This window comes from Homarus americanus, unplaced genomic scaffold, assembly GCF_018991925.1.
Source record: "Homarus americanus isolate GMGI-L3 unplaced genomic scaffold, GMGI_Hamer_2.0 scaffold32583, whole genome shotgun sequence".
Lineage (NCBI taxonomy): Eukaryota > Metazoa > Arthropoda > Malacostraca > Decapoda > Nephropidae > Homarus > Homarus americanus.
The window spans coordinates 19,218,119-19,239,872 of NW_024713129.1; the positions used below are offsets into that span (position 1 = coordinate 19,218,119).

Below are 21,754 nucleotides of genomic sequence, written 5' to 3' on the forward strand. Positions count from 1 at the left end.
TAAACCCTAAACATTTTCCTTGGTGGGTGGTGAGAGTTGAACCTACAGTGCTGCCAATATTTACGTGGGAGACCCGTGGAACTTCTCAAGAAACGGGTGCGGTTTACTGGCCAAATATTGCATCTCTTCCCTATATACACCAAGCAATTTCTATTTTTTTTTTACTTTAAACCAAATACACGGTACAGGATATTTAGCGTTCATATTTGTTTGTTTGTTGTTTAAATTTCGTACCATATAATCTAAAACTAAATTCAAAGGATTGCCACTAAAAAGTCCGAGGATGTTGAGAGCAAATTAATCTCAAACTATTTATTATAAAATGTTTTTATTTCCAAGACGCTGTCAAGGTAGGGAACAGGTAAACCCTTCAACATCTTCTGAAACCACAAATGTTCCTCAAATCCTTCCAAAAAATTACGGGTTAAGTGGTTAGTCTTTGCTTGGTTGTGTTAACTCGCGTGAAAACCAACAACCCAATACATGTTGACTGACGCCAGACAACTTCCATCCTGGACGAGTCACAGTGACTGGCTAAAAACTCAACAGAACCACGAGAATTGGGAAATGACTCAATTATGTGTATAATAACAGTACTTACTAAGGATAAAATAGGAAATTTCTCTAATCAAACGACATATGGCACTTTGAAATATATCCATTGTCTGTGTCCATGTGTTGTGCACGAAATTAGCAGACATACTTTTTGGATCATGTGTACATTAGTACGAGTGGCGCACCCTTCCTGTTATACTGTGTACGGAAAGTCGTATGAGATAAGACAAGAGAGGACGCCACTGAGCGAGTACCCGCCCCTCAAACTGTCTCCTACACAGAGTACACCCACACTCCCCCCCCCTACAGAAAACCAACTCGTGCTCATTTGTATTACAATTATTTGTTTTTCGTGTTTTTCCGGAATACTTCCCAATGAAAAGTAGTTCTCTCAGCTGTAAGCCAAATACATATGACAGTCAAGTAGATACCAGATATTGCCAAGTGCCGAGGGAATTTTGTCAGCAACTGTACATTATTACCCTAGACGAGGCAAGTCATGATATCATCATCAGCCGTGGGGAGTATGACAGCCTGTGGGCCACCTGTCACTCTCCACCTCTTGCCGACGTTACTTCCTCACCTATCATAAGATGCCATCAACACCCACCTGCCTGCCTGCACCATGCCAATATCTCGGCCAGCGTACCACCGCCACCAGCAACCCTTACACACCTTTTATCTCAACTCGTGGGTGAGGTTAAGGTTAAGGGGAACGAGGGAGGAAGTGGTGACGTCGAGGAGGGAGGTGACGGACCAGGTGAGTGACGGGGGGAAGGATATGGAGATGAGTGATGAGGTGTCAGGAGACGCTAGTAGGAAGGCACAAGAGCAGCAGCATCTCCTGACCCTCGCTTCAAAACTCCTAGTTGATGAGTCATGGAAAGTGAGTGAACGTGTCTAGAAGAATACCAGAGAGGTAGAAAGGAGTCCTCATGCAGCAGCACGTTAGGGTACAGCAGCAAGAAAAGCAGCATCGTCAGAAACGTCAGAAGAGGCAATAACAGCAAGCAGAGGTAGCGGCATTTCACACCCTCGCCTGACACTCCTAGTTGATAAGGGCGCGCCACGGTCTGCACATCACTTTCCCTGCGACCTGATAACGCCCGCGTCGTCTGACCGGGTGGTGCTCCTCCCCCGCCCTGGCTGCATTGCCCCCCCTCCCCCACGTCGGAAATTGAAGTCTTTACCTGTCCTCCACTACCTGTCATCAATGCATCGATTTTCAATTGGGCGCAACAGCGAGGTACTAGACACTCCCAAGTTCATATGACGACTGCAATACCTCTGTGAACTCTTCCCCTCCCCTCCCTCTCTCCTTTTCTATTTCCTCCCTCACTTCCTTTATTTTTCCTTTTCGCTCTCTCCTTCCTTTCTTTCATTGCTCCCTCACTTTTTCTTCTTGCCTTCTCCTCCCTCCTTCCTTCATCATCCGTCATAACATAACACTTTTAGGTAGCACAGACACTTCGCATTTCAAATTTATTTTTTAATTTCTGTCCTAAACTCACTATCGTGTCCAACAGATTCCCATCACCACGAAGAATTAACGTGCAGGACACCCTGGCTCCCTCCCCCATCTTTATAACAACCCACACGCCGCTAAAAAATTATTAATACTATTTCAAAATTGTAAAATCAATGTTTACATCTCATGCTACTGTAACAATAGATGGTCTGACCGAGTGATCCAGCTTCTATTAATATATTAAGAGACCAGTTGCCATAGCTGTTACTGGATACAGGCAAGATTTTATTCTTGTAGAATGTCTTTTTTTTTCCAAGTTCTATTTCAGATTTGTTGTTAGACAATGAAGAGCCACTTACACTTGAGCCAACAAACAGCAAATTGATTAACATGTTATACAGTACACACCATGCTGTTAACATGACGTAAAAAACTCTTGACATTCATCTTTATTAACACACCTTGTATACCTAAATGGTGGAAGCTACCTTGACATTGTTGACCATCACCGGATTACTAAAATATATTGACTTTGAAACATATTCAAAGCGTAATTAATGGAATGAAAAATGACGGGGGCAGGAAGGACCAGTCGCCCCCTGCTATTTTTGTGAATTGGCCCCATGAGTAAACAAATAACCCTGGAACCTGTTCGTCCTTTTCAAAGCATTCGGGAGTCCCAACTGCCATATATTGAGTGTTTGATTGTGATTAATGTAATTTTTACCAATAATTACCACAGGTGTCGTACTCAAGGCGCCACCGGTGCGGCGGTACAAGCGGCACCTTTGATTTGACGTCAAGAGAACATCGTCTTCGCTTTCTGGGTCACGATCATGGAGGCTAGGTAGTCATCGACGGTGTCAGCCACACTCAGCCGTCTGGATCTCTCTGTCACCGCTTGACCTGATTGTGGCGCCCCATAGTACAGTGGTCTTTATTTCCGGGTACATGGAACAGTTCTACTCGCCTGCAGTGTATGGGTCTGTAGACTCACTTTCGTACTCATCTCCGAGCAGAGGATGGCCAGTAATTGAAATAAGACATCAAGGCTGAATTTCTTGGCAAGAGGGAAATATGAAGATACGTTGGGTCGCTGGGTCGCGCCTAGGGCACTCCTAAGTTCACCCATGCAGCTGTGAACGGGTACTAAACTTTACAACTTACGAAGTGGGGCCAGACGAGTGCAGCGCCGGTCAAGATGCTTCCTTTTGTACCGAAAAAATTTCATGCTGTATCCGCATGTCCCAAAAGGGTCATCAGGCCTATGGGTCCTACTCCACATCTATATTGGTCCTCACTTCCGGCTATACTTAGGTATCCGTATCCAGAAACTTGACCATCTGCTACCAGGAGTAAGGACGTCTCCCTCTGGCGTTGTCTACTGCAGATGCCTGGGGTCAACCTGTCGACTTCCTTCCCTTAATTACTACTCTCCTCCAAGAAACCAGTGCAAGGATTGATTACCAATTTCAGACTAAAACTGAAGTGATAATTCAACTCGAAAAAAAAATGGAAAACACAGTATGAAGAGTGAATATATCAGACGAGTTAGTGCCCAGCGGTATTTCGCATTTCTCATCCATAAGTGAAATGGGGACACCGCCAACCATGATCACGCGAGAAGAGCCGTGAAAATGGATCCCTGGACGTCAGTGTCATGGTGCTATCATAAGACACCTATCAAGAGACACCCAGTACACTGATTCTATCAGCCTCTCTGATCTGCATTGTCTCCAGCCACCAATTTAGGGACAGCTGCTACACCATCTTGGAATGAATCCCGCCAACGTGCAGCTCTCCGACGCCACAGCTGCATTAGGTCTAAAGATCAGCCATACTGCTGTAGCTATATGTTGACCCTATGTTTCACCCTGTTTTTGTAATGAAAGTTTTTGTCAATGACCTTTTTCCTAATGTTGGTAGTAGGCAGCTATCAAGCAGGGAGGTACTACCGCCTGGGAAGATATTGGAAGCATAATGTGTTGTCTAATGGTAGACCCTGTTGCCATATGGCATCACAAAAATTGTGACCAAGTCCCAGGTTGCTAATCTGACTTTCTGCCTCAATTGCACACAATTGCAGGGTGTCAATTTACTGTTTGCTGATTCAGATAGTTAGGGTCAAGGTTGGATTATATTTTACCTGAAAAAGAACAAATGTCAACCCCCACTGCCCTGCCCTGTTCACCATTCTTCACTGCCCAGTGCCCACCCCTGTCATTTTACCCTAACTATCACGCACATTGTAAATTCTACAGAATTTTGTGTACAGAATTTAAACATAAGCCAAGTTCAAACCGCACTATTCATGAGTAATTTTGTAAACATTTCTACTGCGAGTACCTCACACACACACAATAATATATTTTTCTGGATTTCCTTGATTTAACCAACGAATCTATGAATAATTATTACTTTTTATGGTGACTGGAAGTGATTTAACAAACATATATACCATTCTTGTATGATATTCCAGTTTGTAAATTCTTCTTGTCGAAGTCAAGCCTAGGCAATAGAAACGCCTATTATAGCTGTGTCGTTAAAGTACAGGTATGCTGGGAGCTCTTTCAGTCCTATTGTGTGGACATTCGCTCTCTACTTGGAATATTCCTGAATCTGCCCCTGGTAAATTCAAATTTTACCCTTGACTCTGAAGAATTCCCTGCCCCAGGAATGACAGAAGAACTCAACCTTACACATGACTTCGTGCAACGTTCATTTACCTCTGTGGAATTTGCCTCAACCACAGCCATCTTTTTTATTATTATTATGACGTCCAACTAACCCAGAAACTAACCCCCTACTTCACCTGTACTTTATTACTTATACTAAACTTTACATCTGTACTGGTGCCTCGCTATACTCTAGGAATCTGATAACAAATATTAGCTTGTTGGCGTGAGCTATGTTAATTAATAATAGATGAACACACACACACACACACACACACACACACACACACACACACACACACACACACACACGTACGTTTATACCCAACACACTAACTATTTACTGCCTCTTCACCTACACCATCAACAAGCATAACCTAATATTATCTTTAGATTTGTCGGGGAATCTGGCTGATCTGCTGATATGGCGCACGGGCTTGGTTATCATACCTTGGAAAGTGGGTTCGAATCCATACAAAAGTCCAAATTTAACTCACGATCATTACAGGAGTGCGAAATACCCGGTACTATAATGTATTTTCAACAAGTTTCTCCTAGTGCAAAACAAAGAGTAAAATTACATGATGTTCGCGATTCCTTAGTACACAGCAGGGTTGGGCAATACTTTTGTCCAGACTATGTTGTCCCCAAGACGTATAAAACATACTTAACTCCCCTATACAGTACACCATCCTCACTACAGCCACCTTTCACCTAATTAAGTTTTATATTATTTTCTACCCACAGTTTATTAGAAAATCTAACACTATCCTCTCCTAACCTTCCACAACCTTCCATCTACTTCATCCTTATCCTATAATCCATCCATTCACACCCCACTAACTGCTCAATCTACCTCCCCCCCCACCCATACCCCACATCATCCACCCCACTAACCCCTTAATCTACCCGCATCCCACCCACACTCCACATCCTCCACCCCATTAACTCTCCAATCTACCTTCGCCCCATTCACACACCACACCCACAATCTACCTACACCCACCCGGCTATATGACACACTCACCACCACCAATAAAATTCCAATTACATCTGGTGACCCGAAGCTGCAGCCATCATGACCGGGGAGTACCTTCTTTATGACCACCTCTCCTGCTACCCCCAGGGAGGAGTAACTGTGGCCCTGATCCCTTCATGGTACACTTGTCGGCTTTCTCCATCTGTAATATCTTGTAACTTTCTCTCCCTCTCCGCCACCTCTCCTCCATCTTAAGACTCACCCCCCTCACCTTCTCTCCTCCATCTTAAAGACTCCTTCCTTCCTCTTCTCTCCTTCATCTTATTGACTTTCTCCTCCTACTCTCCACCATCTTAAGAATCATTCTCCACACTCCCTCCTCCATCAAAAGACACACATACTCCTTCCTTCCTTCCTTCCTTCCTTCTGAGACACTCTCCCTTCTCCCCCTCATCCCTCCTCTGCTATTTCACTCCTTCCTCGCCATCTTACTCTCCTGCCTTCCTCTCTCACCATCTTAAAGAGTTCACACTTTCCTCCTCCTTCATACACTAACCTTCACTATCCACACACACACACACACACACACACACACACACACACACACACACACACACACACACACACACACACACGCACGCACACACGCACGCACACACACACACATGCAGTTCAATACTCTTTAGTCGAGCATGACATATTGACCTGCCCAGTGTTTGCCCAGACTTTTCTCAAAGGTCAACATGTTTGGAGACGTGACCACCTCGTAATGCTCCTAGTGTTCCCGCGGCACCAAGTGAGTTGTCATGATGGTGGTGGAGGAGGAGTGAGAGGAAGGGAGGCTCTGACGGTGGATGTGGGAGGAGTGTGGGACAAGGGAGAATAGGAATGTTGTGGTGGTGTGGGTGGTTTATGGGAAGGAGGGGAGGGAAAAGTAATGTTTCGAGTGGTGGGTGGAGGGGAGGTAAGAGGGAGGGAGGGTAGAGAGAGGAGGGAGTGCTGTGAGGAATGGAAGAACAGGACAGGGAGGCCAGGGTAAGGGAGGGAGTGAGAGGTGTTAGAGGGGGACGGGAGAGAGGGGATCCCATGCCTTGCTGCCCTTCCAGGAGAGAGAAGCCTGGAGGTCATCGATTCCCCTCCTGTCTCCGCCCTGCCGTATGTAGGAGGAGGAGGAGGGGCAGGGAGGGGAGACGGAGGGACAGGGAGGGGAGACGGAGAAACAGGGAGGGGAGACGGAGGAACAGGGAGGCGGGATGGAAGAGCAGTGTAGGGAGGTGACAGGGACAGTCAACAGGGTAGCAGTCGTAATCAGATCTCCCTCCCACGCAGGCGCTAGGGATAGTTTAATGGGTTGTCACTTGTATTCTGTACCAGACGAAGCAACATCAGTGTTACAGGCGCCCGACAGGGAAAAAAACCCCACAGAGTTCACGCCTGCCATCTTTTACACTCAGATGATGAATTAGCGAGAGTGCCTGTTGGGGCCATTAGTTGAGTTAGCCAGTTACATGTAGTGAGGGAAGGACAAGTGAACATAGAGGAGATTCCCAGTAGAGGTTCACCTGTTTATAACAAAGCGTAGTAGGTTCCTAGTAATGTCGCGGTAGGCATGTAGCATAAGGGGGTACGGAGAAAGAAGGGCATGTTGAGAGGGGATGGGAGGTGTGTATAAGGAGTAGGAGACTGAGAAGGTGTTGTGAAGATGGAAAGGATGAAGAGACACAAGTGGTGGAGTGGGATACCGAAAGGAATTAAGGTGGAGCGGCTAGAGGATAGGGTAAGCCTACACGCCCCACCCCCCCCCCTCCCCATCTACAGTACACACACGTGCCCTAAACCTACACAACCCCCACCCCCTCAACATCACCCCACCCTCCCCATCATGTACACCTCCATCGTCATCCTTCATCATAAAATAAAATAAAAAAAATAAAAATCCGGAAACTTGACCATCGATTGTTTCCTGTCTCCGAGCTGTCTGCACTCTCCGTCCCCACCACTACTAACACCATCAACAACCATCCTTTACACTAATCCACCACTAGCAATACAACTAAAGCTATAACTCCCATCACAACAACAATTACCACTACCAACACCAATAACATCACAACATACAACCACAACTGTCACCGCCATCATCTATGTTGCACCAATAGACCATCCAATTCCGGGCTATGATTTGATTTCAATGTCCATTTATCCAAAGTTCACTATCAACATTCATCATTACTCCAGGGGCAGACAATGCCTACAGCTCGCAGAATAACACCAAACATTATTTTCCCCCCAGTTTCTTACATCACCAAAAGCAAACAATCACATTAACTGCTACCACGACCCCACCTCACACACACACACACACACACAAACAAATCACAACCATCAAATGAAACTTGCCATTTTAATTTCTTTAGACTGACTTCAATTATTCATTAAAACGACAGGTGATCGGGGGGGGGGGCGCGATGAAGGTAAACACGCGACCTAGCTCACTATAACCAATCAGCTGGAGACACTAGGAGGAGACCTGGAGACACTAGGAGACGTGTAGAGTTGAAAAAGAGTCGACCCGAATAGTAAGTTGTTGCGGCCTTTAATACCCACTCAAGAGTAGCACTGTGGTACTTATTCTCAGCTGAAGGTAGCACTGTGGCACTTATCCTCAGCTGAAGGTAGCACTGTGGCACTTCTCCTCAGCTAAAGGTAGCACTGTAGTTCTTATCAACAAATAACGGTAGAAGTGTCACTCTTATCACCAAATAACGGTAGTACTGTAGCTCTTATCACCAGCTGAGGAAGGGCTGGAGTGGCCTATCCTGCTGTTGGTGTCCCCGTCATATTCAGAGATCAAAGTGTCCCGCGCACTATGACAGCTTAGCATCTCCATTGTGCGTCGCCTCGGGTGATTGCACTGTATACATACATATATTACGCGAGATCGTGTTATCTGCGCTATCTTGGAAACCTGGGAGAGTACGGGGGGGGGGTGCGGGGAGGTGGTGGAGGAGGTTGGGGGTGGGAATGGGGCTACGGAGTAAAACATCTATGACTACTCACGACCTGAACCAACCAAACCAACCTTACAATTTTATATATATTTTTTTTTGTAAAACTAAGTCTAGTTAGACTACAATTGGCTGATTCATGCCGTATTGCAGCCCACTTCTAGTAGCCTGCAAGAACCAAGAAACGCCCAAAAGCTACTAGAGCCAACTTATCTAGTAACGCAGTAAGAACAAACTGGCCTCTAGTATATAGCCCCTGCAAGCCCCAAGAAATACAACCAGCCAAGTTTGACCGTAAAATAACAATGTTGTCTGACTGAGGTGTGTGTGTGTGTGTTGGAGGGGGGGGTTCACACTAAAAATCCCCCCCTACCAGGCTGCCGCCATGAAGTACACAAGGGGTCGTGTATTATTCAAGCGACGGCCCACTAACGCCACTCTAGATTGCAGCTTACACCGGCGATACACACATACGGCGACAAAATACTGTAGATACGAGACAACGTGAGAAATAACCTTGTCGACCCGACACGTGAGAGGTTTTACGTTTCAGCTTCTTGTGGGGAGGAGGGAGGGCAGGAGGAGGAGGACGGGGGGGAGGAGGAGGACGGGGGGGAGGAGGAGGAGGAGGACGGACGGGGGAGGAGGAGGAGGACGAGGGACGGGGAGGAGGATGGGGGAGGAGGACGGGGGGAGGAGGAGGACGGGGAGGACGGGGGAGGAGGAGGACAGGGGGAGGGGGAGGAGGACGGGGGGAGGAGGGAGGGACAGGGGGGAGGGAGGACGGGGGGAGGAGGAGGACTGGGGGAGGAGGACTGGGGGGGAGGAGGAGGACAGGAGGGAGGAGGGACGGGGAGGAGGAGGAAGAGACAGGGGTGGAGGATGACGGGGGGTGGAGGATGACGGGGGGAGAGTAACGTTAAAACCTATTAAAGCTTCCAGTCATGAGATGTTTCACGTTGTTATATGTTCTGGGGCTTTAAGCTTCCAGTCATGAGATGTTTCACGTTGTTATATGTTCTGGGGCTTTAAGAAGAGACACAACCTTGTGGATTTTGAACTGGCGAGTCACATTGTATTTTGTGAGAAACTAAACCTTGTAGATTCAAGACCAAGGAGATAAAACCTTGTAGAGATTAAGGATTTTGACACAAAACCTTATTGATCCAAAACATGACAAACAAAAGCCTTGTAATCTCGAAGCATTTGAGGTTCTACACTAACTTCCACTCAATTTCACGACTCGCTACATAACCTTGTAGATACACGGAACCTGTATTACATTGTAACTTTTCTGGACCTTTGGGCTCCAACCAAAACCTTGTAGACAAAGACGGGAGAGAACTACCCTGTAACTTATTATGGAGTTTCAGGACTCACCCGTGTGGACTACGAGACAACTGAGGCTCTGCGGTGTATAGTAACTTGTTTTGGGATCCATGACTAATGATATGTTTGTAGATACGAAGCCTCGGACGAGAGAACAACAAGAATCAGAGTATACGCCAATTAGCAACCTCGCCTCTTATGGCCACTACCGCATCAGAAGCGGACGTACAGTATACCTCATCCTAAAATCTGGATACGGTGGGAGAAGCCGACGGAGGATATCAAGGAGGAAACACATGTCGACGGAGATTTCAAGAGTAGAAGAAAAACATTCCTCATCAAGACAACTGTACTGCTACAACACACACCAACACCACCCTCTACCAACACCACCCTCTACCAACACCACCCTCTACCAACACCACCCTCTACCAACACCACCCTTTACCAACACCACCCTCTACCAACACCACCCTCTACCAACACCACCCTCTACCAACCACACGTTTACCATAACAATCACACAATACACATCTTAAGTTAACGGAGTTGTGATGCTAAAAATAGAAAGATTTTGTTGAGGCTTGGCTTAACCTGGGATATTAAAGAACTAAAGTTTAAGCTGTATTTTTTATCAAATGTTAGATTAAGCGGTGATAGCCTTTGCAATCTTGGTGGTAAGCTTGGGTAGCCTATACAACGTTAAGCTTTTTTTAGTTATTAAATGTTGGTTTAAGCATAGACAGAAAAAGTTAAAGATTTCGATTCAACAACAAAACATACGTAGATTAAATGGGTGAAGGCAGGTGGTGTGAAAGAAGTGCCACTCGCGGTGGGAGAGAGCCAGTGACATGGGAGTGTCCTGACCTCTCCAGTGGGGTTCCTCGCCACGTACTTACTTTTGATGGGACGACCATTCGGTGCCTCGCCTTGAAAAAGGAGAAACTTGGCATAAGAACATGGCACGATTATCATCTTCACAACAATGTTTTAGTATATGAAAAATAAAACATGGTATCCTCTGTTGGCATAAAAATGTTATACGATTATGAATGTTACATAACATAAAAACATGGTACCACCAAACATCACTCGGCTACTGAGAACATCCCATAAACAGCACGGTTATTATCTTCACAATATAACGTGTTAGCATAAAACAATGACATGATTGTGAATGTTATGTCAATGACGTAACGTGATAAACTGGCACCTTCATCAGCTTATGTACCTCATGTTAACTACAGAACACACGGATATTGGTCACCGTATATCTCGGTAAAACAGCACAGTTATTACCCCCACAATGTTAAAAACAAGGGTGACAAGAACTGGTTCATTGGTTGTATTAACTCGCACATAGAAAAACACGTCAACACACTTGGTTACTTACACAATACGTGACTAAGATGAATCAATCACTTCTAATGACTCTTTAATGTTGTTTACACTCAAGCCTTCTTGCAACACAAATACATATACAGTATCATAATGGTCAATACTAATGACCCTAACGTTCTGTATACGTTGCTCAATCTACCTGAACCTTTGTTTCAACATACACCGACGTTACAATCAATACAATGACAATAACGAGTTTTTTACGTAGTCAATACTTAAACCTACGTTACAACACACATGCACGCACGCACGCGCACACACACAAGAACGCACACACACACGCGCACACACATGTACACGCAGGCCGGCAAACACACACACACAAGTACACGCACACACACATGCACACGCAGATGTGCGCGCGCACACACCCCCGCGCTTTATAAGTTGTCAGTATTCACCTTCCATCTTCATCACAACAAACACAGACATTTCATGTTGATAACACTCATCTTAACATCATATATACAAATGATCTTTATTTTGTCAATAATCGACTCTGATTTCGTCACAATACACACAAACATAGAACACAATGACAACATGTGAATTAGTCTCTTCTTACACTGTGTATATTATTTTGTGACGTTTTACACTGCCAATCAACTCTGGGTATGTTACGTCACTAATACAAGACCAACATAATGCAGACGTCACAAATACCATCCTGGTCTCTTACACAAGACTTCCAGCGACTCTTGTGTTGCCAATCATCTTCACTGACCATTCATCAGTTTTCCAAGTCGTCTTCTGTACCACTATTTAATTCCATCTTTCTTACAACACAAACAACTGACACAAAGACAAAACTATTTTTATTTTCTTCCTCCTAACACAACAATGACAACACTACCAATGTTAACCCCAAAAAATTACCAGCATTATCCACACAAAACTACCAGTATTATTCCAGTAAGACTACCAGTATTATCCACACAAGACTACCAGTATTATTCCAGTAAGACTACCAGTATTATCCACACAAGACTACCAGTATTATTCCAATAAGACTACCAGTATTATTCCAGTAAGACTACCAGTATACTCCTCAAACAGCCACACAGCTACTAGACCACTAACGCCCACAACATAAAACTGGGCCATCCCCAACATTCTCAAAGCCCGGATCGCACTTTTTTACATACATGAATACATAAAATGTATACAAGGGAAAGAGGGTGAATATGCCAGCGTATTGTCTGTCTTTATGTATACTGAAAAACGCATAAGCATATATACAATGATTTACATATATAGGCAAACTCTCTCTCTCTCTCTCTCTCTCTCTCTCTAAAATTAATTCCCATGAGATAATTATGCTCTCGATCTCCAAGACAATATTGCGCAGCTGTAAAGATTCGCAATAAACTAATGTCAGTCACCTTTGGAAAGTTATCTCTTCTCAAATAACAAAATCTTGGAAGTTTATCTCTTAATCCGGATTAAATTCTCTTTATTTTGAACGGGTTTTCCCACCGGGTTAAAAATTTGTTCAGTCTCTTTCCGTCGATTATATCATACAGCTGTGGCGATATATCTGGTCTCAGTAATTCACGACACGCAACTCTGAACAGAAGATAAGACTATCGGTATAATTTTTGCAGCTTGAGAGTGCCGCTTTAGTTACTGTATCGGAGTATCGCTCAGTCTCTTATGTAGCGAAAATTGTCACACTTGGAGAATAAAGTACCTTTTTCTAGCAGTAATTTTACCGTTCCATAAATAGGCTTAAGTATGCTCAAGAATCTGCCGTTACGGTTCGTTAAGTCACACTCATAAAAAAAAAAAAACTCGCCTGCAAAAAAGCATTCACCAACCAGGTCAGGAAAGGCGGGGCACCGAGCTGAATAAACACAGAGCAAGAAACAAACCACAAACTCTCCCCCTTTTTGGTCGGTCTCCCACGCAGGATATTCGCCCCGGTTGTTCGTATATAGGATGTAAACAAACAGCTGCGACGCCTGTACATTCATAATATAAAACAGTCCTGCTAGTCTGACAATATACTCCATTTACGGTTTACATGTAACATCCCTCACTAGTCTCAGGCTGTGTACTGCTGCTGCATTTCAATTATAACCAATGCATAGTTTCTATTGCCTACCAGCTGTTACATTAACTGAACTGCATCACAATGTGCAATGAATCTCCACTGTTCAAGAGATACACAGCCCTAATTATAGGTGTATGAAAGGCCCGAGAAACTTATCAAGCGTCTGGTGTCCAAATTTGTTGAAGATTAAAACGCACTGAGAAAAATATGTGAAAATCATTGCCAGAGCCTGTTTTACTGTTACAGAGAGTCTCTCTCAAATTGTTTGTGTTGGACTCAACTTATCTGTTCATGTTTAAAGTTAAGGGGTTACACATTTTTAGGTGCACGCGCGCACACGCACACACTAGAAATGCATCTTTTCATTATGTTCTTCACAACCGTATAGACAAGGTCCAAAAACAGTAACGTGCTACTCTGAATCTCTATTGCGTATTGCAATTTAATCAAATGTATGTGAAACTCTGGTGACAGATCAAGATTAATAAATTGATTATCTGTCGTACATCTGGCGTCGTAACAGTTTGTTAGGTTTTCTACCTTAAACTAACGTATCAACTACCTGCATATATAAATTACTCTCATGTACAGTAGTTGCAACTATACTCAAAAGATATTGTGTGTGTGTATATAGCCAAGATGAAGACAATAACATAAGACAACATGTACACTCACACTCTCACTCTCACTCTCTCTCTCTCTCTCTCTCTCTCTCTCTCTCTCCATTAGTATTACCTCTACGTGTCGGGCGACTTCTTACATGTCTTGCCACATCTTTCGCCGCTACGAGTCGGTCACTAATAATCAACAGCGGGCCAACACCTTGCCCCCGGGGAGTGAGTGAGTCACACACACACACACTAGTTAGAACCTTGGAACTACCACTCATAACTCTGGCTCTCGGATTCCCACAAGGTTTCGCGCGTTAAAGCTAATCCCCATTCCTTTAACTGAGAAAATACCTACCAGCACACCTAAGCTACGACAAAGATGGCTGGCCGGTCGTGTGAAAGTCGATCACACACACACACACACGAGACAGTCGCCTCGCTCAATTTAATAGGTAAGAGATTTTTAACGTACGAATGATTAAGAGTGAGAACCCAGTATTGACCAAATACTTATACGGTGTTGACCTTTACACACCGTCTCCTTACCGCCATTCATGGACCTTTCTCCTTGCTGAAAACATCTCACAAAAAAAAAAAAAAAAAGAGGCAAAAGTGTGTCGACAACCCCCTGCCTGATAGCTCCTACCATGTCTGTGCTACATACTGTAACCTCCTTACTATCCAACCCATCCTATACCTCTTTCTCCCTGCCCTGCCCTGCCCTGCCCTGCCCTGCCCTCCCACACTCCCAGCAATAGTAACTCTCCTCTCCTCAATGTCTAAAGCATGTTTATCTGGACTTTGGCATGACTCTTCACTGTCAATAATAAAATAACAGAAAATGTGTATCCTAGAAGCGTTTCAACTATGACTACGAATTTATAATGTGCAGTATTCGTCATTACCCTAAATACGGAATGTAGAATTGATATGTACCGTACTGGGCATCACTTTCCTTGGGGCTAAAAGAGCGTACTAACTTTTCAACATAACCAGAGCAGAATTCTGTTATACGTTCCACTGTCAACTGCGTCACCATATCATACTTAAAGATAAAGGTCTGCTTACTATCCCCGCTAACCATTCATGCGCGCGTGCGTGCGTGTGTGTGTGTGTGTGTGTGTGTCTCTCTCACGCGAATAATAAATATCCACTCCAGCCCGCAAATCTCCCTCTCCACCCCCCTATACATCTAATACCACCCCCCTCCCCACATACCACCAAGAGATGACGCCACAGTGCAGTTGTGCCAAGGACGCTACAACACGGTAAAACTTAACTGCATTAGCCCCTGAGGAACACCGTCCAATATCAAGTGACACACCCATTAGTTAAACGATAACAGGAAGAGTTGAAAAAAAATAACAAAATAAGAAAAAAAAAGGTGAAAGAGGAGGTGGAAGGACAGACTAAAGATGAAATAACAGAAGAGAAAAAGGGTGTTGAGAGGAGTGGAAGGAGGATGTGGAAGCGAAGGAAGCAAGGTGAGAGAAGGAGGAAGAGGCGATTTAGAAACGGTGGGTGGAGAAGAGGATATAGAGAGGAAATGAGGCAAGAAAGATGGAGGAGAGACATGAGATGAGGGTTAAGCTATAAGGAGCATGATAAAGTGAGGCAAATTGGAAGGAAGGAACAAGTGTGTGTCAAGAGAAAGAGGATGAAGTGAGGCAACGTGAGAGGGGTTTAAGAGGAGAGAGGAAGACGAGGGTGATGATAAAGTAGGGGCGTGGGAGACAACGCGAGAGAGGAAGGAGTATCAGGAGAAAGAGAATATACAGGAAAGAGATAAAGAGGGGTAAAGGAGAAGGAAACATTTAAGAAAAGTGGACAAGGAAAAATGAAACCAAAATACGGTAAAGAATGAACAAAAAAACAGACAAATTGAGTAAAGGAAATAGTAAAAGCGGACAAGAAATTAAGGAAAATTAGGTATAAAGGAAGAAGGAAAAACGAACAAGGAAAACACACACACACACACACACACACACACACACACCTTGCTTCTGTATCCTGGTGGCATGACAGGGTTAAGCTTCAAGTGCCACCCATCCCTCCCTTACATCTGCGGTCACCTGGACAAGCAACACACACTCATGACGTCTGCTCACTCTTTTAATAAGCGTGGCCTTGCGCGGATCATCTACTTTCTCGTATTGTGCAAGCATTTGAATATACCGACCCCAGGAGAGGAAGGTGGGGAGAGGGGGGGATGGGGAGAGGGGGATGGGGAGAGGGGGGGGAGAGGGGGGGAGGGGGAGAGGGGGGGGGAGGGGAGAGGGGGGATGTGGGGAGAGGGGATGTGGGGAGAGGGGGGGATGTGGGGAGAGGGGATGTGGGGAGAGGGGGGGATGGGGAGAGGGGGGGATGGGGGAGAGGGGGATGGGAGAGGGGAGATGGGGAGAGGGGAGATGGGGAGAGAGGGATGGGGAGAGGGGAGGGGTGGGGGAGGGGTGGGGGGGGGTGGGGAGGGGGGGGAGAGGGGTGGGGGAGAGGGGGGAGAGGGGATGGGGAGAGGGGGGGAATAGGTGGGGAGAGGGAGGAATAGGTGGGGAGAGGGAGGAATAGGTGGGGAGAGGGAGGAATAGGTGGGGAGATGGAGGAATAGGTGGGGAGAGGCTTCTTGGAATATACTCAGCTGGGAAACGGAAAGAATAAACGTTACCCTGATCAAGGAACTGTGCCGCCTACTATTAAGGAACTGTGCTGCCTGCCATCAAGGAACTGTGCTGCCTGCCATCAAGGAACTGTGCTGCCTGCCATCAAGGAACTGTGCTGCCTGCCATCAAGGAACTGTGCTGCCTGCCATCAAGGAACTGTGCTGCCTACCATCAAGGAACTGTGCTGCCTGCCATCAAGGAACTGTGCTGCCTGACATTAAGTAACTATACTAAGGTACAAGAGGGGCACCAAGGTCGGGGAACTGTACTACGGTCAATGATCCACACCGAGATCCATTAACCGCACCAAGATCAAGGAACCCCGCCAAGGTCAAGTAACTTACCGCAACATGATCTGGCCGACATGTTCAGGAATTTTGCCCTGTTTATAGCATTACCAAATCAAGTTAACCCTCAAGGATCTTATCAAGTATGCACGCAATACCTTTTCCCACTGACCAGACAAGTATAATTTCCATCAAGTGTTTTCTTGTGAGTGTTTGCCTGTGTCTGTCTCTTCACCCCCCCACATACACACACACACACACACACACACACATACGTAAGTTTACGACGAGAGAAGCGACTCCACCAAATACCTGACCAAGGTGACTAACTTCCACACCACTGAGGATAAAAAAAACCCAGCCCCCCCAAGACCTGTTCTTAGGACGGGCTCTCCACCACGACAAGATCTGAGAGTCGGTTCTACACTCTAAATATATACGGTACTAATACCTTCTCGTCACATGCAACAGCCTCTCGTTTTGGGGTTCATTTCCCTGTAGGTCAAGGCACCACCTTTTACCACATAGGGAGGACATTGCCTGTACTGTAGGTTACACGGGTATTTATCTTCATATCTAGGCCGTGGCAAAATTTGTTTGATATCGTCACCATCTGAGAATTACTGCACCTGTACTCTATAATTTACGTACATTTCTGTTACTATCTACGTCACGGTGTATCTATATTGCACGTCATTACATGGGAATCTATGTCTGTTCCTGTACAATTTTTTCAGATAATCATATTAATATTTATGATCCGGTTACCACAGAGGAATCACGTTAACTAATGTACGTTGTATGTAAATTTGCATTCATATAAACATGAAGGGAGCAGCATACGATAGTCACTACAGGGAAAATACTGGAGCTAGACTGTATAATTGTATATATTAGATACATTTTTATACCACCATCTGAGACAGTCACCCGCCATCCTTTACATCTAATTGTCTAGGTTAGGTAAATTTTGGGTAACATTTTTATTCATAAGTAGACCACGGCACCAAAGCTCTCACTGTCACCATATGGGAATTATTGTATCTGTACTTCCCTATTCACATCTTGGTTCAGACATCACAGGAGTCTTGCTATCTTTGTGCTGCACATTTTGTCTCTCTTACTGTTCATATCTAGGTTAATATATTTTTAGTTTATGGACGTTTTAATTTTCAATAAACATTACTATTATCATTACAGCACTATTGACAAGGGAACTGTACCTTTAACCATACCAGAGTACAAATACTAAACGATATGCAATCGAACCTACAAAGACACGGAGCCGAATATTCGACCCGATTTACATACAATACATACACCCGTGTCCTTTCACAGAGGAAACATAATCGACCCAACCACGATACACTTACCACTCCGTTCTGTTAATAGTTTGAGTGCACTGAATTAGCTTCCATTAGCAGCGAGGGTGGCGGCAGAGAGAGAGGCAATTTTCCCAAGTCACAGCCGCGAGTCCACCGCTACTATATCGTCAGGAATCTCAAACGAGCTTACCCGAACCAAAGATGGATCTAATGAAGCACTTCTCATTTGGCTTCAATCAACGAAATGACGTCATCTGTGCTTCGTGTGTTCAAGTTTCAATGGAAAAGTCTACTGTCATTCAACCAGCGGCCCAGCAAATGAAAAAAAAAGCCATTTTTGTTTCTTCTCCAGTGAAAGTAGATCGAGTGAAACACAAGTCATTTTTGTTTGGTGTTCAGTAAAGGTGAACCCAATGAAGCAGGTGTTACTATGGCTCTAGGCTAGCCCAGTGGATGTGTCCAAGCTTTAATCAATGTGTCCAAGCTTTAATCAATGTGTCCAAGCTTGCATCAATGTGTCCAAGCTTTAATCAATGTGTCCAAACTTTAATCATTGTGTCCTTGCTTTAATTAATGAATGTGTCCTCGCTTCAATCAAACAATGTGTACTCGCTTTAATCAAACAATGTGCCCTCGCTTCAATCAAACAATGTGTCCTCGCTTTAATCAAACAATGTGTCCTCGCTTTAATCAAACAATGTGTCCTCGCTTTAATCAAACAATGTGCCCTCGCTTTAATCAAACAATGTGTCCTCGCTTTAATCAAACAATGTGTCCTCGCTTTAATCAAACAATATGTCCTCGCTTTAATCAAACAATGTGACCTCGCTTCAATCAAACAATGTGACCTCGCTTTAATCAAACAATGTGTCCTCGCTTCAATCAAACAACGTGTCCCGCTTTTAATCAAACAATGTGTCCTCGCTTTAATCAAAACAATGTGTCCTCGCTTTTAATCAAAACAATGTGCCCTCGCTTTAATCAAACAATGTGTCTCGCTTTAATCAAACAATGTGCCTCGCTTCACTCAAACAATGTGTCCTCGCTTTAATCAAAACAACAATGTGTCCTCGCTTCAACTGCAAACAATGTGCCCTCGCTTCAATCAAAACAATGTGTTCCGCTTAATCAAACAATGCCCTCGCTTTAATCAAACAATGTGTCCTCGCTTCAATCAAACAATGTGCCCTCGCTTCAATCAAACAATGGCCCCGCTTTAATCAACAATGTGTCCCCGCTTCAATCAAACAATGTGTCCTCGCTTCAATCAAACAATGTGTCTCGCTTCAATCAAACAATGTGTCCCGCTTCAATCAAACAATGTGCCCTCGCTTCAATCAATCAATGTGTCCTCGCTTTAATCAAACAATGTGTCCTCGCTTCAATCAAACAATGTGTCCTCGCTTTAATCAAACAATGTGTCCTCGCTTTAATCAAACAATGTGTCCTCGCTTCAATCAAACAATGTGCCCTCGCTTTAATCAAACAATGTGTCCTCGCTTTAATCAAACAATGTGTCCTCGCTTTAATCAAACAATGTGTCCTCGCTTTAATCAAACAATGTGTCCTCGCTTCAATCAAACAATGTGTCCTCGCTTCAATCAAACAATGTGTCCTCGCTTCAATCAAACAATGTGTCCTCGCTTTAATCAAACAATGTGTCCTCGCTTTAATCAAACAATGTGTCCTCGCTTTAATCAAAACAATGTGTGTCTCCCGCTTTAATCAACAGCGTGTCCTCGCTTTAATCAAAACAATGTGTCCTCGCTTTAATCAAACAATGTGTCCTCGCTTCAATCAAACAATGTGACCTCGCTTCAATCAAACAATGTGACCTCGCTTTAATCAAACAATGTGTCCTCGCTTCAATCAAACAATGTGCCCTCGCTTCAATCAAACAATGTGTCCTCGCTTCAATCAAACAATGTGTCCTCGCTTCAATCAAACAATGTGTCCTCGCTTCAATCAAACAATGTGTCCTCGCTTTAATCAAACAATGTGTCCTCGTTTTAATCAAACAATGTGTCCTCGCTTCAATCAAACAATGTGTCCACGCTTCAATCAAACAATGTGCCCTCGCTTTAATCAAACAATGTGCCCTCGCTTTAATCAAACAATGTGCCCTCGCTTTAATCAAACAATGTGCCCTCGCTTTAATCAAACAATGTGCCCTCGCTTTAATCAAACAATGTGCCCTCGCTTTAATCAAACAATGTGTCCTCGCTTTAATCAAACAATGTGTCCTCGCTTTAATCAAACAATGTGTCCTCGCTTCAATCAAACAATGTGTCCTCGCTTCAATCAAACAATGTGTCCTCGCTTTAATCAAACAATGTGTCCTCGCTTCAATCAAACAATGTGTCCTCGCTTCAATCAAACAATGTGTCCTCGCTTCAATCAAACAATGTGTCCTCGCTTCAATCAAACAATGTGTCCTCGCTTTAATCAAACAATGTGCCCTCGCTTTAATCAAACAATGTGTCCTCGCTTTAATCAAACAATGTGTCCTCGCTTTAATCAAACAATGTGTCTCGCTTCAATCAAACACTGTCCTCTTAATCAAACAATGTCTCGCTTCAAACACTGTGTCTCGCTTTAATCAAACAATGTCTCGCTTCAATCAAACACTGTGCCCTGGCTTTAATCAAACAATGTGTCCTCGCTTCAATCAAACACTGTGTCTCATAACAAACAATGTGTCCTCGCTTTAATCAAACAATGTGTCCTCGCTTCAATCAAACACTGTGCCCTCACTTTAATCAAACAATGTGGCCTCGCTTTAATCAAACAATGTGTCCTCGCTTTAATCAAACAATGTCTCGCTTTAATCAAACAATGTGTCTCGCTTAATCAAACAATGTGTCTCGCTTCAATCAAACACTGTGTCCCCTGCACAAACAATGTCTCGCTTAATCAAACAATGTCTCTTAATCAAACACTGCCTCGCTTTTATCAAACAATGTGGCCTCGCTTTAATCAAACAATGTGTCTCGCTTCAATCAAACAATGTGTCTCGCTTAATCAACATCTGCCTCGCTTTAATCAAACAATGTGGCTCTTAATCAAACAATGTGTCCTCGCTTCAATCAAACAATGTGTCCTCGCTTCAATCAAACATGTGTCTCTTTAATCAAACAATGTGTCTCGCTAATCAAACAATGTGCCTCGCTTTAATCAAACAATGTGTCTCGCTTTTAATCAAACAATGTGCCTCGCTTCAATCAAACAATGTGTCCTCGCTTTAATCAAACAATGTCTCGCTTCAATCAAACAATGTGTCCTCGCTTCAATCAAACAATGTGTCTCGCTTCAATCAAACAATGTGTCTCCGCTTTAATCAAACAATGTGTCCTCGCTTTAATCAAACAATGTGCCTCGCAACAAACAATGTCTCGCTTTAATCAAA

The 21,754-nt window shown here is 44.2% G+C and overlaps 1 protein-coding gene across 5 annotated transcripts in view; it reads right to left on the reverse strand.

Moving 5' to 3' along the window:
- The window catches only part of LOC121868893 (serine/threonine-protein phosphatase 2B catalytic subunit 2-like), a 303,013-nt gene that overhangs the window by 204,099 nt on the left and 77,160 nt on the right, over positions 1-21,754 (reverse strand). For all 5 annotated transcript variants that reach the window (XM_042369915.1, XM_042369897.1, XM_042369907.1 and 2 more), the window contains exon 2: positions 10,914-10,943. In XM_042369915.1, coding sequence (XP_042225849.1) covers positions 10,914-10,943 — 30 coding nt within the window. The remainder of the gene's footprint in view (positions 1-10,913; positions 10,944-21,754) is intronic.